The sequence below is a fragment of the Chiloscyllium plagiosum genome, chromosome 17, assembly GCF_004010195.1.
Source record: "Chiloscyllium plagiosum isolate BGI_BamShark_2017 chromosome 17, ASM401019v2, whole genome shotgun sequence".
Lineage (NCBI taxonomy): Eukaryota > Metazoa > Chordata > Chondrichthyes > Orectolobiformes > Hemiscylliidae > Chiloscyllium > Chiloscyllium plagiosum.
In genome coordinates, this window is record NC_057726.1 from 20366483 (window position 1) to 20382095 (window position 15613).

Sequence of the window (15613 nt, forward strand, 5' to 3'; positions counted from 1 at the left end):
GTAGACGAGGACATAAAAATCAAGGCCAATGGCTCTGCAATCTCCTCCCTTGCTTCCCAGAGAATCCTAGGATAAGTGCCATCAGGCCCAGGGGACTTATCTATTTTCACACTCTGCAGGATTTCTAATACCTCTTTCTTGTGAACCTCAATCCCACCTAGTCTAGTAGCCTGTATCTCAGTAATCTCCTCGCCAACATTGTCGTTTTCTAGAATGAATGCTGTTGAAAAATATTCATTTAGTGCTTCCCCAATCTCTTCAGCCTCCACACGCAACTTCCCACTACTATCCTTGATTGGACCTATTCCTACCCTAGTCATTCTTTTATTCCTGACATACCTATAGAAAGCCTTAGGGTTTTCCCTAATCCTACCAACTAAGGACCTTTCATGTCCCCTCCTTGCTGCTCCTAGCTCTCTCTTCTGGTCCTTCCTGGCTACCTTATAACTCTCAATCGCCCCAATTGAACCTTCATGCCTCATCTTTACATAGGCCGCCCTCTTCCATTTAACAAGGGATTCCAATTCCTTATTAAACCAACCTACTGTTGGTAGGTATTAGCAGTAAGCAAGAGAGAGAGCCACCCCCTTATTGAAATAACAGGTTCTGAGTATTCCATTTATGGGGGTGACTTTTCATTAAATGTTTTCCACTGTGATTTCAAAGTTTTTGGCAGCTGGATCCTCATGCCACCCCATGTATTTTGAGCGTTGGTATATACCATGAACAGATGCACTGCAGTAACTCACCAAGACTCCTCAGCACCACCTTTTGAATGGTGACCCACACCATCTAGAAGGACAAGGGCAGCAGATACAAGGAACACCACCATCTCCCCAAGCTCCCCACCCAGAATCACACCATCTTGACTTGGAACTATATTACTATTCCTTCCTTGACGCTGGGTCAAAGTCGTGGAAGTCTCTTCTGAACAGCACTGTGGGTGTCCCTACACCACATGGACTGCAGTAGTTCAAGAAGACAGCTCTTCACCACTTTCTCAACTGGGCAAAGGGAAAGTTGGGGATTGGCAATAAATTATAGTATTGTTAACAACACCCAAATCCCAGGAATTTGTTCTTTAAAAAGGGAAACTTTTGGCATGCAATGATATCAGCAAACAATTATACAAACCAATTATATCGATGTATTCATACAAAGCAAACCAGGAAGATAAATGCATTTAATACTTTTCACTTCCAATTTAAAATTTCAGATAGAAAAATAAATATTTCTGATTGAATTAAGTCAAAAATTAAAACAAGTTTTAAAAAGTTTCAAAATGAAAAAAAAACTTTTAAAAGAAGCAAAAATTATGGACTCTTTAAAATTTAAGAGAAATTTGATGTTCGACAAATATAAAATGAACTTTTCAGGGTCAGGGAGAGTGTTTAATAACAGTTATGAAGTTAGTATGCTGTTAAAAATTCAGTTACAATATATTTAACAAGGTGCAACTGTTTCAAGAGGTTCTGCAGTGTGTCTAACAGACAGAAGGGGAAATTTCTTCAAATCATGCTTGCTATGGAGACCACAGATTCCCAATGCAGCTGTCATTCTCAGTAGAGCAATGACAGCAAACAGTGACAGTTTCACTATCATTATCACTTCAACAATCAGGCCCACTATACTTGTCATCAATATGTGTCTAAAACACAGACAAAAGAATCTACATAATTGGAGATAATCTATAAACATTTGAATGTCTTAGAAAATCTAGAACAGCACAATTATTTAGGAAAAATAATATTGATAGAGTGGAGGAGAAAGTTCTCCAAAAATATTGGGTAGGATACAAGAAACACTTCTTAGTCTCTTTGGTCTGTCTTGTATTTTTATCAGCCAAAGGAACAAACAGAATCTAAATTCAATATTTCACTCAGAGGACTGTGTCTCTATAATGATATGTCATAGAGTTACAATAAGGCATTAGGCAGGGGTCCACTGGCAGGAGGAAACTTTCTAAACCAGGGACACAAACATTTGTTACTATTTTGACAAGAAATTAGCTTGTGTTTAGGGTTCACTTTTTTATTTGATCATGAATGATTTTCAATAAAAATAATTAAGCAAAAATATTAATCTTTTAGTATTTTCCCTCATTGATTCAATAGGTCAGATCTGTGCCTCATGAATAAAGCACAATGTGCAAAATAAAATTAGAATATGCCTTATTTAATTCGTTGAGGTACAAAATGTTGTTATTCAACCGTAAAGGAATAAAGCAGATTGCAATTAAAAGATAAAGAATCTCCCAAATATTCATATTTAAGTTAAAAGCAAACTAAGCATGTCAATTCTGGATTGTCACAGGTGAGGTGTCGGAAGACTGGAGGTTGGCAAACGTAGTGCCACTGTTTAAGAAGGGCGGTAAAGACAAGCAAGGGAACTATAGACCAGTGAGCCTGACCTCGGTGGTGGGCAAATTGTTGGAGGGAATCCTGAGGGACAGGATGTACATGTATTTGGAAAGGCAAGGACTGATTAGGGATAGTCAACACGGCTTTGTGCATGGGAAACCATATTTCACAAACTTGATTGAGTTTTTTGAAGAAATAACAAAGAGGATTGATGAGGGCAGAGCAGTAGATGTGATCTACATGGACTGCAGTAAGGCGTTCGACAAGGTTCCCTATGGGAGACTGATTAGCAAGGTTAGATCTCATGGAATACAGGGAGAACTAGCCATTTTGGATACAGAACTGGCTCAAAGGTTGAAGACAGAGGGTGGTGGTGGAAGGTTGTTTTTCAGACTGGAGGCCTGTGACCAGTGAAGTGCCACAAGGATCGGTGCTGGGCCCTCTACTTTTTGTCATTTACATAAATGATTTGGATGCGAGCATAAGAGGTACAGTTAGTAAGTTTGCAGATGACACCAAAATTGGAGGTGTGTTTGGTGTGCTTTCCTTTATTGGTCAGAGTATTGAGTACAGGAGTCGGGAGGTCATGTTGTGGCTGTACAGGACATTGGTTAGGCCACTGTTGGAATATTGCATGCAATTCTGGTCTCCTTCCTATCGGAAAGATTTTGCAAAACTTGAAAGGATTCAGAAAAGATTTACAAGGATGTTGCCAGGGTTGGAGAATTTGAGCTATAGGGAGAAGCTGAACAGGCTGGGGCTGTTTTCACTGGAATGTCGGATGCTGAGGGGTAACCTTATAGAGGTTTACAAAATTATGAGGGGCATGGATAGAGTAAATATGCAAAGTCTTTTCCCTGGGATGGGCGAGTCCAGAATTAGAGGGCATAGTCTAGATTAGAGTGGTGCTGGAAAAGCACAGCAGTTCAGGCAGCATCCGAGGAGCAGTAAAATCGATGTTTTGTGCAAAAGCACTTCATCAGGAGAGCGTAGAGGGCATAGGTTTAGAGTGAGAGGGAAAAGATATAAAGGAGACCTAAGGGGCAACTTTTTCACGCAGAGGGTGGTACGTGTATGGAATGAGCTGCGAGAGGAAGTGGTGGAGGCTGGTACAATTACAGCATTTAAGAGGCATTTGGATGGGTATATGAATAGGAAGGGTTTGGAGGGATATGGGCCGGGTGCTGGCAGGTGGGACTAGATTGGGTTGGGATATCTGGTCAGCATGGACGGATTGGACCGAAGGGTCTGTTTCCATGCTGTACATCTCTATGACTCTATTTGGCAAAAATGTATTTCTTGAAGTTTTCTGATACAACTTCACACATAGAAGAGATATAGATTGTGTTTGAAGATTTTGATAAGTAAGGCATTTTAACAAGTATTAATGTATTGTACTTGATTCCAATTATGATTTGTATCTTTGGAAGGTAATCTACTCTAGAAGTAAATACCTTGAACTTCATAATTTGAGAAAGTTGCAAGAAAGAATAAACTTGATTTGCATACTTTCAATTGAATTTCCTCTTTTTTTTATAAGGAGGAAACACTGTACCATCATAAGCTATTACATGTTAAAAACAAGATGAGATTGGTCTACTGACAGCTATGACTGAACTACATTTAGAAGGAGATTTTTAAAATTACTGAATGGCACTGGAACTAGGTGCAGACATAAGGAAGTATAAGAGAGCTGTCTCACATTGACCAAACTCATGGCTCAGTATGTACATGTAAAGAAGTCTAGACAAGACACCAAGAGATAGCTCATAATGTGCACTTCAGTAACTTGGTCTTATCAGAAGGATGTTAATTGCGCATTTGAAATTCATACAAAAAGTTGTATAGCTGCTATCTAATGTAGAATGGTACAGTGCAGTAATAATAGTGTTCCTGTCATTATTGCTACACTATACCATTCCCCCCACCACCCTCCCCACTCCGGTTCTAACCTTCCACCTCACTCATATCCAGATACAGCAAATTATACTCCACCATTTATGCCACCTACAATCAGACCCCAGCACCACAGATATAATTCCCTCCCCACCCCTGTCAGTGTTCCGCAGAGACTATTCCGTCCGTGACTCCCTGGTTAGGTCCATGCCCCACACCAACCCACCCTCCATTCCTGGCACCTTTCCTTGCCTCCGCAACAGGTGTAAAACCTGCACCCATACCTCTTCCCTCACCACCATCTAAGGCCCTAAAGGATCCTATCATATCCAGCAGAGATTTTCCTACACATCAAAACACCTCATCTACTGTGTCCATTGCTCTCAATGTGGTCTCTATATCGGGGAGACAGGACGCTAACTCACGAACGTTTCAGGGAACATCTTGGGACACATGCACCAAACAGCCCCACTGCCCTGTGGCCAGTCACTTCAACTCCCCCTCCCACTCCCCCAAGGACATGCAAGTCCTGGGCCTCCTCCACTGCCAAATCCAAGCCACCCAAAGACTGGGGGAAGAATGCCTCATCTTCTGCCTTGCGACTCTCCAACCACACACCATCAACATCAACTTCACCAGTTTCCTTATCTTTCCTTCCCCCTCCTCATCCCAGATCCAACCATCCAACTTGGCACCACCCCTTGAACTGTCCTACCTGTCCATCTTCCTTCCCATCTATCCGCTCCATCTTCCCTTCTGACCTATCACTATCACCCTTTATCTGCATCTACCTATTGCCTTCCCAGCTACCTTACCTCCAACCTCCTATTTATCTCTCAGCCCCCTTCCCCCTCCAAATTCCTGATGAAGGGCTTATGCTCAAAATATCAAATCTCCTGCTCCTCAGATGCTGCCTGACCTGCTGTGTTTTTCCAGCGTCACACTTTTTGACTCTGATTTCTCTGGCATCTGCAGTCTTTCATTAACATAATTGCCTGGTTAATGCATTGTTTGCAATTCCAATCTGATGGATTGTTCAATCATAAATCTGCAAGTTTTTACAAAGTGAAACTTGGCACAATGTAGATAAAATCCCAAATGTGTGAGTTGTAACTAGCTCAGAATCAAAAGATTTGTCTATTTGTTGAATGCAGTCTAGCCAAGAGAACTACAATATTTCATCAATATGCAGATGCAGTTTTGCTGAAACCCTCATGTTGGTATCTGTCCCATTACATATCCTCGAATAAAGACAAAATACTGCTGATCCTGGAAATATGAAACAAACACATATGCTTGCAAAACTCAATAGGTCTGACAGCATCTGTGAAGAGAGAAATTGAAATAATGTTTCAAGTCTGATATGACTCCTTCAGAACTGTTCTCAAAACATTAACTCTGTTTCTCTCTCCACAGATGTTGTTAAACCTGCCAAGTTTCTCCAGTATTCTCTGATTTTGTTTTGTTACATATCCTGCCTGGTTTACCTTTATATTGGTTTCAATGGAAAGCAAAATTGAGTGGAGTATCTGGTTGGTGGCTGAACCAGAATGCTGGGTTTACCACCAGTAGCTAAAGTACAACTTTGCCCAATGTATTGTTATTTATTTTTATGCTACCTCATTCCACTTCACTGGAAATAGCAGTACAGATATGTAGTCCAATATCCACATTGAAAACCCCAACTTGCCAATTATCTTCCAAAATTTTCATAACTGAAATCAATGTGCAAGTTCGTAAAGACCATTAATCCATTTATTTGTTTGTTCCCCTAATGAAATTCATACCAAGTGCATGCCTACAAATTTGGGAGAGGTAAGAATCCTCAAGATTTTTATGAGCTATTTAGACGAACACTTGAAATGCCGTTGCATGCAAGATTATAAGTTATTGGAAAACTGGATGAGAGTCTCTTTCCATGCTATAGCTCTACATTATATTTATCACAAATTTATCACTGTTGTCTTGGTATAAGGTCAAGAATGGGGGATGCTCAATTATTTACCAGTTTTGTAAGGCACTGGGAGCTTTCCTTCATCATAATGAATAAGAAGAGTTCCTCTACATATCACAGCTAACTACACACAATATATAGCTTGGAATGAGGTCATACAACCCGAACAATGTCATAGTTTATGTTCTACTCTTGCCTTCTCCTATTCTTCTTAATCTAACTATGATCATTATTCTTCATTTCCTTCTTCCTACTGTTATGATCACAAATGATGTTATTACTGAAGATGTTAGATCCCAGACTGAAATCTAGTTTTATGATTGACATTTTATTTTGTTGGTTTTAAGCAGGCACTGAAACATGAACATGCTATGTTGCAGACCATCAAATAGGAGCTCATTGAAGCAAAAGAAATGGAAGTGAAATAGAATAAACCAAACTATTTACCTATAACATAAACAGTGACATATTATCTATTTGTAACTTTTCACATGCGAACTTCTGTAGAACTTACTCATAATTCAAATTAAGACTGAAAAGATCTCTCTTTTTAAGCTGAGTGTTTCATCTATGCTTAAAAAATAAGCAAATTGAGAAAAATCTAACTCAAAAATTGAGACAGTTATTTACCTTGCTAATTCATTAAATTCCTACAATAAATAAAAACTCATTAGTTCTGAGGACTTGCTCTCACAAACTATTGATTAAAAATTACCATGGCTATAGAAAGACTCAGGTTAATTATTAATTCCCGCAGACACCAGAAAAATCCATATGTCATTTCTTCAAAATCCAAACTTTCAAACTTAACTCAATTGATACTCATAAAAATATATATATTATTCACAGTCAACATCATGCCATGCTATCGAGTTGTCCTTTAGATGCATCAGCATTATTTGTCTCACTACAACCTATGGTAGCGAGGTTCACATTTATATAAGTTATGGGAGTTTCCTTTGAAGTTCTTAACTGATATCTTGGTTGCTAAGTCATATTGATGCCTCTAGTTTCTGTCTCCCACAAGTGTAAACATTCTCAATATCTTTAATCCATGAAAGCCTTTCATAATTTCAGACCTCTATTCAAAGGTCGATAAGACGATCCCTTATGCTTGTCTTTTCAAGATAAAATTGCCCCATATCTTCCATAATGGGTATACATTTGGTATTATTCTTGGAAATCTTTATTTCACCATCTCTTTCTATATACTTTACATAATAAACAGAGTTACAACAAATTTAATACAACTTCTGCACTTTTATGCTTCATTCCTCTAGAAAACAGTCTGACACCGGAATTATTAGTGAAAATGGTAGTCCCAACCCCTCCTGAAAAGATGAGGGACAGCCTATTTTCAAATCTATGGGATGTCCCAAATTACTTTACAGCTGATAGTTTATTAATTAGCTCAGACTGAGACTTTTGCCCATGTCCAGGATGCAATTCTGCCTCTGGGAGTTGCCTGACAATCAGTTAGCCACCAAGGCAGTAAGTCCTTTGAAACTAGTCCAGTTCCACCTAAGTATCATCACTGAAAGTAGGTGGGGTGGTCTCTGGCCCCAGGGAGGGTGTTTGGGGCATGTTATTGGGAGGGCGGGGTGAATAGAGCAGAAATGGGGACTATTTGGGGTACCTCCATTGGGGACGTGATGCCCAAATAGGAGGGATCAGACCCCCATCCCCCTCTACGCACACCCCCCTTCTCCATAGCATATATCAAGACTGTCAGGGTTCATCTAATATGGGCGTCTGGCCCTGGTTGTATTTTATTAGAGCCAGGTAGGCAACAGGCACAACGCCCACCTGTAATGCCACCCCATTTTAGATTTCTGTTTCCCCCCCTCTCCCTAAGACTCCTTACAAGGTGTGGTGACTAGAATTCTGGCTTCTGTTTTGGGTTTGTTTTCATTATGGTCTTATTTACCTGCTGCAAGACTTACAGTGGCTTGTTTATTTTCACTCTAGATCCTTTTGTTCTAGTATTCAATTTAAATTATTAATTTCCAAACAATTTATGACCATCTAAATTTTTCTTACCCCTCACTTATCTATATTAAAATTCATCTGGTAATTGTATGCCCATTCTGCAAACTTATTCAAGAGTTCTTATAACGTATTGCAGTCTCCTCAGTGTTGACTATCACTTTCAATGCAGAGTGATCCCTGATTCAGAAACTGATTCACTGACTCCACAATCTAAATTGGTAAGATAAATTATGAATAATCGTGAGTCCAGCACTGATCCTTGTGCAGCTCCATCGCCCACCCTCTGCCATTCTTAAAAATGATTCTTTACTCCTGTATTTGTATCCATCTCATTGCTTATCATGGTGTATATATGAGCTCTCTCTACAACTGTTCTTTATAACGTTGATCAGCTGCCACCATCCTCTTTCAGGGTAGGGATCCTCAAGATCTGTTGGTCGAGTATCAAGTGTGGTAGAGGAAAACCACTTAGTTGTGGAGCATGAAGAAGTTCTTGTCTTAAGCAAGATGTAATTTATTGCATGACAGCATCGAGGCATAATTACATTGTTTGATGACAGAGACATTACTTTAGAGAACAAGAGGATTATCAGGAAGAACCTGATAGTACAGCTTACTTCTTTGAGATCCTAAGGTGAGCGGCATGGTGGCACAGCAGTTGGCACTGTTGCCTCACAGCGCCAGAGACCCGGGTTCAATTCCCACCTCAGGCAATTGTCTGTGTGGAGTTTGCGCATTCTTCCCGTGTCTGTGCGGGTTTGCTCTGGTTTCCTCCCACAGTCCAAAGATGTGCAGGTTAGGTGAATTGGCCATGCTAATTGCCTGTAGTGTTGGGTGAAGGGGTAAATGTAGGGGGATGGGTTGCTCTCCGGAGGGTCGGCGTTGACTTATTGAGCCGAAGGGCCTGTTTCCACACTGTAAGTAATCTAAACAGTTCTTCCAACCAAGAATGTATGGCAACATCATAATGATGGTGTTTAAGGCACTTCTCAATATTAACCCTTTCGGTAGGGCAGCACGGTGGCTCAGTGGTTAGCATAGCTGCCTCACAGCACCAGGGTTCCAGGTTTGATTCCAGCCTCAGGCAACTGTCTGTGTGGAGCTTGCACATTCACCCCATGTCTGTGTGGGTTTCCTCCCACAGTCCAAAGATGTGCAAGTCAGGTGAATTGGCCATGCTAAATTGCCCATAATGTTAAGTGCATTAGTCAGAGGGGAAATGGGTCTGGGTGGGTTACTTTTCGGAGGGTCGGTGTGGACTGGTTTGGCCAAAGAGCCTGTTTCCACACTGTAGGGAATCTAAGTCAGATCACTATCCATTTCAGTCTGAGCTTATTCATCAGTCTATTATGCCTGATAAAAAGAACCATTTTGGTACTTGAGATATTTTATATTTGCTACATATCTCTGGCCCATGCTTTATGTTATCTTGTAAGAAGAATAAATAATAAAAATGAACATTGCTACTGCTATTTTTTTATGTAAGCAAGCATGTTTAAAGTCTTAAAAAATATTGGAACTTTTATGAGTGAGAATGTTTTTTCACCTCATTCCTGCTGTTGACTTGTTCTTGAAGTTCTGCAAAAGCTGAGGCATTCCTAACATGGCTTCAATGAGGACAGCTGAGAAGCCAAGACTTTCCACGTAAAGTTCAGAGTCAATAAGCAGGTACGTAATAAGGAGGCACAACACAGTGAATGTTAAACAAAACTGGATGTAATCAAGGAAGCGGCTCCACGCCCAAAAATATCTTGGATCAAAATCTATGGAGAGAAAAGAAAAATGATTCTGATCATACATGTACCAACTGAACATCGTTACATGTTATGAAAATGCACAATTAGAAAAGAAATAGTTTTGAAATGATTCTTAAAAGGTATAAAACCAAAATTTTTAAAGAGGTTCTAATTAAGTTTATAAATAATGTATCTGTCGTTATATGTCTTATGCTGCTATATGGTGTTTGATGTGAGGGAAATATACCTTTTAGAATTATCTTAAAAATCTTCCATTATCTAGAGAGTTCTATTTCCCTTGTTTGGAGCAGTCTAGGAATACTGATAGATGGATTGTAGCAGTTCATGAAGGAGGCTCATGACCATCTTTTCAAAACAACGAGGGATGAGAACATATTGCAACCTTGCCAGTAACACTAACACACAAACGAAAATCACAGGTAGTAACTTTATTACTGAATTAAGAATTATGACATAATACTTCTGAATAATAGCTGAAAATGTGTTGCTGGAAAAGCGCAGCAGGTCAGGCAGCATCCAGGGAACAGGAGAATCGACGTTTCGGGCATAAGCCCTTCTTCAGGAAGCTTTTTCGGGCTTATGCCCGAAACGTTGATTCTCCTGTTCCTTGGATGCTGCCTGACCTGCTGCGCTTTTCCAGCAACACATTTTCAGCTCTGATCTCCAGCATCTGCAGACCTCACTTTTTCCCTTCTGAATAATAATTACAGCACAGGAATGAATTATTGGACCTATGTGAATGTGTTACTCTACATCATCTTTATGAGTAAATAGTCTTCAGCACATTTATTATATTCTTTCATGTCCTTTTCCTTCATCTACCTATCCAATTTAATCTGAATATTGTGATAGCTTCTGCATCAATCACTAATGCTGAAAGTTAACTCCATTTACGTCCAACTCAGTTTAAAGATGTTGCTATTGCACAAAAGAATTTCAAGTATGTAACCGTGCTAATTTCAAGTATGTAACAACACAGAAACAGATCCGTAGGTCTAACCAGTTGATGTTGAACATAATCCCAGGCTAAACGAGTCCCACATGCCTTTTCTTGGCTCATATCTCATCAAAGCTTTCCTATTCCTGTAGTTATCCAAATGTCTTGTAAACTTTGTAATTGTACCAAAATCCACCACTTCATGAGGCTGTTCCTTCCACACGCAAACCACCCTCTTTGGAAAACATTTGCCTCTCATGTCTTCTTAAAACCTTTCTTCTCCCCCTTGTCTTGAAATCCCTCATTCTACTGAAAGGAAGACTACCATGAACTGTATCTAAACCTCTCATTATTTTATAAACTTCTATCAGGTCACCTCTCAACCTCCTATGCTCCAGTGAAAAAAGTCCCAGCCTTTCCAGCCTTCCTTTACAACTCAAACCTTCCATACCTGCCAACATCCTGTTAAATCTCTTCTGAACCCTTTCCAGCTTAATAATATCCTTCCTCCGTTTTGCCGAAAAACAATTTGTCAAATCTTTTTGGCTTGCACTCATCAGGATAATTCGCAAGACAGATCAAAGTAAAGGAAGAGCAACATTTGTGTGGCATGAGAAGGGACAGCTAACTATAGGCCATATGCTCTAAAATCTGGCATGTCATATCAATATCATATCCCTTCAGTTGCTTACAACAAGTAAGGTAATGACATAACCAATTGGCTTACATCTGCAAAACTCTCAACAATATCTAATATTAGATCTGATTTGCAATTGAATAACTTTTGCTTCATAATCCTGACTCTGAAGAATTATGCTGACAACCAGTTAGTTGGGCTCACTTGTACACAGAAGCTGCATGAACTAATAAGGCCATAAGACATAGGAGCAGAAATTAGCCCATTCAGCCCATCAAGTTTGCTTTACTATTCAATCATGGCTGATAAGTTTCTCAACCCCATTCTCCCAGTAACCCTTAAGCCCTGCATTTGCAGATTGAAGGAACATGTGGAAACATTGCGCCCATTACAATGCAACAGAATAGCTGAAGGAAATTCTCTGGTTGACTACTTAGGGCAATAACTTGACATTTAGAGTCAGGCTACCTTGATAAAATGTAAACAGAGCTTGACAATTAACTGTCAGTCATCATTAGCTAGTGTAATTTCCATGGCAATGCCTCTACAAATCAGAGTCCACTTGCAATCAATCAGCACTCTCCATTCATGTAGCATAAATCTCTTTTCCCCTTTACTTTTATATTTCTTACAAATTTTCCTGCTGAGCACAATACAAAATTTGTCTTTTTCTTCAGCAGTACTGATATTCTGTATTAGCAACTGAATTAGATTATTTTTCTGATGAATTAGAGATTAAAGTAATTTAATTCTATAGAATGCATTCTGGGCACCTACTGCTCTCTAAAAAAGTTGGTTCCCATGCTTTTTAGAATAATTTTAGAGTATTTCTGCTTTAATTGTGTGCTATCATTATTTCTAATCAGACTGAGAAACAAATGAGAGGCAATTTTTCACCATTGTAAAACACAGCAAAAAACCGAGAGAATTGAGAGATGACACATGACAGGAGGCACTAAAGTTTGGAAAAATATAAAAGAATTATACTCAAGCTAATGAACTCTTGCAAAATGTGACCATGAGCTTTAATCATCAGTCATAAACAGAAACCAATTTTGTGCTGCTTGATGTTCATTGGATTGGCCTATACAAGGTTAGGAAACAGTCTTTTGAAAATTCAATAATGTAGTGACAATGGTTTCAAGCACAGTAGGTCTGATTCAACTCTGGAGAAGATCCATCAATCACTTTTACAGTATTAGGAAAACAAGGAATACATATACTTGCATCCCTAAGGATTCCTTAAAGAAAGGAAATAAAACGATTAGTCAAACCTTGTCAGTACCATGCATTTTTAATACAGCTGGGGAGAGCTGCCAAATTATACAAAGGTACATTTTGTTGAGCTGCTCGCCCATTGCATGACAGGAGTACATTTTGTGGTTGTAATGACAGTAGAGCTGTCAGTGCTCATCATCATTTAAACTGTGTAGTTGACAGCAACTAATGATGTCTGCACTTGCACAGTTAAAGGTGAAACACCATCAGCTACTTGCAGAGCTGGCCAGTTCCTCCATAGGATATGCTGTTGAAATTCCCACAAAACCTTAAGAAATTACTGAACAGATAAGAACTTTTTACTCTGTAAAATGATGTTCAAACTCGTTGAATAAAAGCTGTCTTTTTAAAGAAGCCTTAATGAGGCTTTGGTCACTGTGCATAATATCTCCTCGTGCGGCTTTACATCAAATTTTGTTTCAAAACACTCCTATGGAACATCTTGTGGTGTTGAAAATGCTACATAAATGCAACAACGCATCAAGTTGACCATGTACGGCATGCCAATCTAGCTCGCAAATCTCAGAATACAATGTCCAACATTAGATATGATTGGGCAATTGAATGGCATTTTTTTAAATAATCCAGACTGTGCTAAGAATGCTAGGGGAAAGTGAAGACTGCAGATGCTGGAGATCAGAGCTTAAAAATGTGTTGCTGGAAAAGCGCAGCAGGTCAGGCTAAGAATGCCACAGAAAACCAATTTAAGATTATGAGTCAGGGTCACAGTGTGACATATCTGCCCATTTTGGACCTATTTCATGTCGGAAAAATTAATTCATACAAACATTGAACATTTTTCATTGAGGCCAAGAAAAGGTCATGGAGATTGGCAATGTCATGGTATCACCCTGACCAATCAAAGTCGAACCAACGGGTCGGGGATGGGCAATAAATCACCCACAATCCGTGAACGAATTTAAAAGAGGATGTAGAAGCACCATATAAATGCAAAGTTTTGTTTTTGAAGTCAATGCAAGTTTTGCACATTCACCTGAACAAATTTGAGTGTTGAACTCAGGTTGGAATTCTGTGGGTAAATGTTGATGTGAGCAGAAAGAAATAGCCAGTTCTCAGTTGAGTGAGACCTGGAAAATGGTTTAACACCAGCAGCCGAGCTGCACACCTCCACTCCCTTGCCTGTGTGAAAGTAGCGGGAAGTGGAAGCTGGCTGATGGGCTGGAACACAATGTGAAGCTGCAGCAGGCTGCTGCTCGAGATGGACTGAAGAAATTGTTTTTGGACTTGAATGAGCCATGGAGAGAATCTTACAGGGGTGGAGAAAGGGTGGGGAAGGAGGATCCCCTGGCTGACACTGACTAACTCTTCTTATTGTGGTCTGGAGGTCACTCCTATAAATTTGAGGTCCTGCAAGCATAATTAAAGAAAAGTTGATCAAATTCTTTGCTGTAGCATCCGTCTCTTAGCGTGGAGCTGCACTGTTCAATTCTTTTGCTAAAATAACCAGAAAGGCATTAATAAAGTTGTGGTTTAAAATCAAATTTGGCAGTCAGACAAAAGGACTTCTCACAATGGCCCTGCTACTGCTGCCTGATTTTGATTAAATAGCTTGAACTGTGTTGATAGCATCCTTCCAGGCCATTTACTAATATGAAAGAATTCAATGGGTGACCTTGACATATATAAAAGGACCAACACAGGGCAAGGGAATGGGACATATGGCACAACTTATGCAACTGTACAAAAACAAGTTGGCTCACAATCTGTGGCGAAGGAGACTATAATATGCTGGGGAAAAGGAATTGTGAGTTAAGCCCAAGATCTTTAGCAGAGGTCACTCTTTGCTTTGTTTTCCTGCTCAAGGGTAAGAATAACATCGGGATAGTTTTGAAGAAAATGAAAGGGTCAATCTCAACAATACATTTATTAAGCTGAAACTTCCCATACTATATTTCAATTTTGGGAAGTTTATGGAGGTTTTCCCTTTACGTTCTGACAACTTTGTCATGCAATCTTCCACTGCTCACTTCAATAGTTATGCAAACTAATAGGTCCTCCTTGCATATTTACATGGTCAGGAGAGGTTAAAGTGCTCACAAATGCCAGGACTTTCTGGCATTCATACTGCTGGCAGTATATTTAACCTTAGCTGAGCATCAGTTCTAAAGTTGCAAGCCAGGATCAACCAATTCAAGTGCTTTGCTTGACCACAAATCAGAAGGAGATGGCTGAGAAAGGAAGTTGTCACCCTGGTTTACGGGCAAGGACTTGGAGGTCATGGTGGATATGGAGTGGTAGAGAGTAGGGCTGTTCCCTGTCCTCAGGAAACCATGGGCACCAGACACTGTCAACCTGTATGGAGGTGGCCAACTACGTCAGTGCAGTTTCCACATGTCAGTAATGCCATAAGAATGCCAATGACTTTCTCCACTCTGTGGTGGTGAGTGCCATAATCCTCTCTCCACTACCTCATACTTACTCTAACTCTACCACTCCATTCACCTTCCCACCAAGTTTCATGCTATACCACCGTCACTATTGCATGCTATATCTTCCTTCAATGACTCTCATCGACACCATCATCCAAAGTTTCATGCCTATACTTCTTCACTCAACAGAGACACCTCACCATCACCACCAACAGCTCTTCCAGCCACCTCCATTCCTCTGTCGCACTGGACTGATGTCACTAAAGCAACTTGACTGACCTACCTGTAAAAAGCTGACTGGTTTGACTTGACTTGCAAGACAGACTATGGCCAACCTTCCATGGCCTCCTCTATATTGGGGAGACGGGCCGCCTACTTGCGGAGCGTTTCAGGGAACACCTCTGGGACACCCGGA

At 40.0% G+C, this 15613-nt stretch overlaps 1 protein-coding gene across 1 annotated transcript in view; it reads right to left on the reverse strand.

Moving 5' to 3' along the window:
- Positions 1-15613, reverse strand: part of si:dkey-246g23.2 (solute carrier family 66 member 2) — a 149182-nt gene that overhangs the window by 22749 nt on the left and 110820 nt on the right. Inside the window, exon 3 of the mRNA XM_043707508.1 lies at positions 9746-9962. Within this exon, the coding sequence (XP_043563443.1) occupies positions 9746-9962 (217 nt within the window). The remainder of the gene's footprint in view (positions 1-9745; positions 9963-15613) is intronic.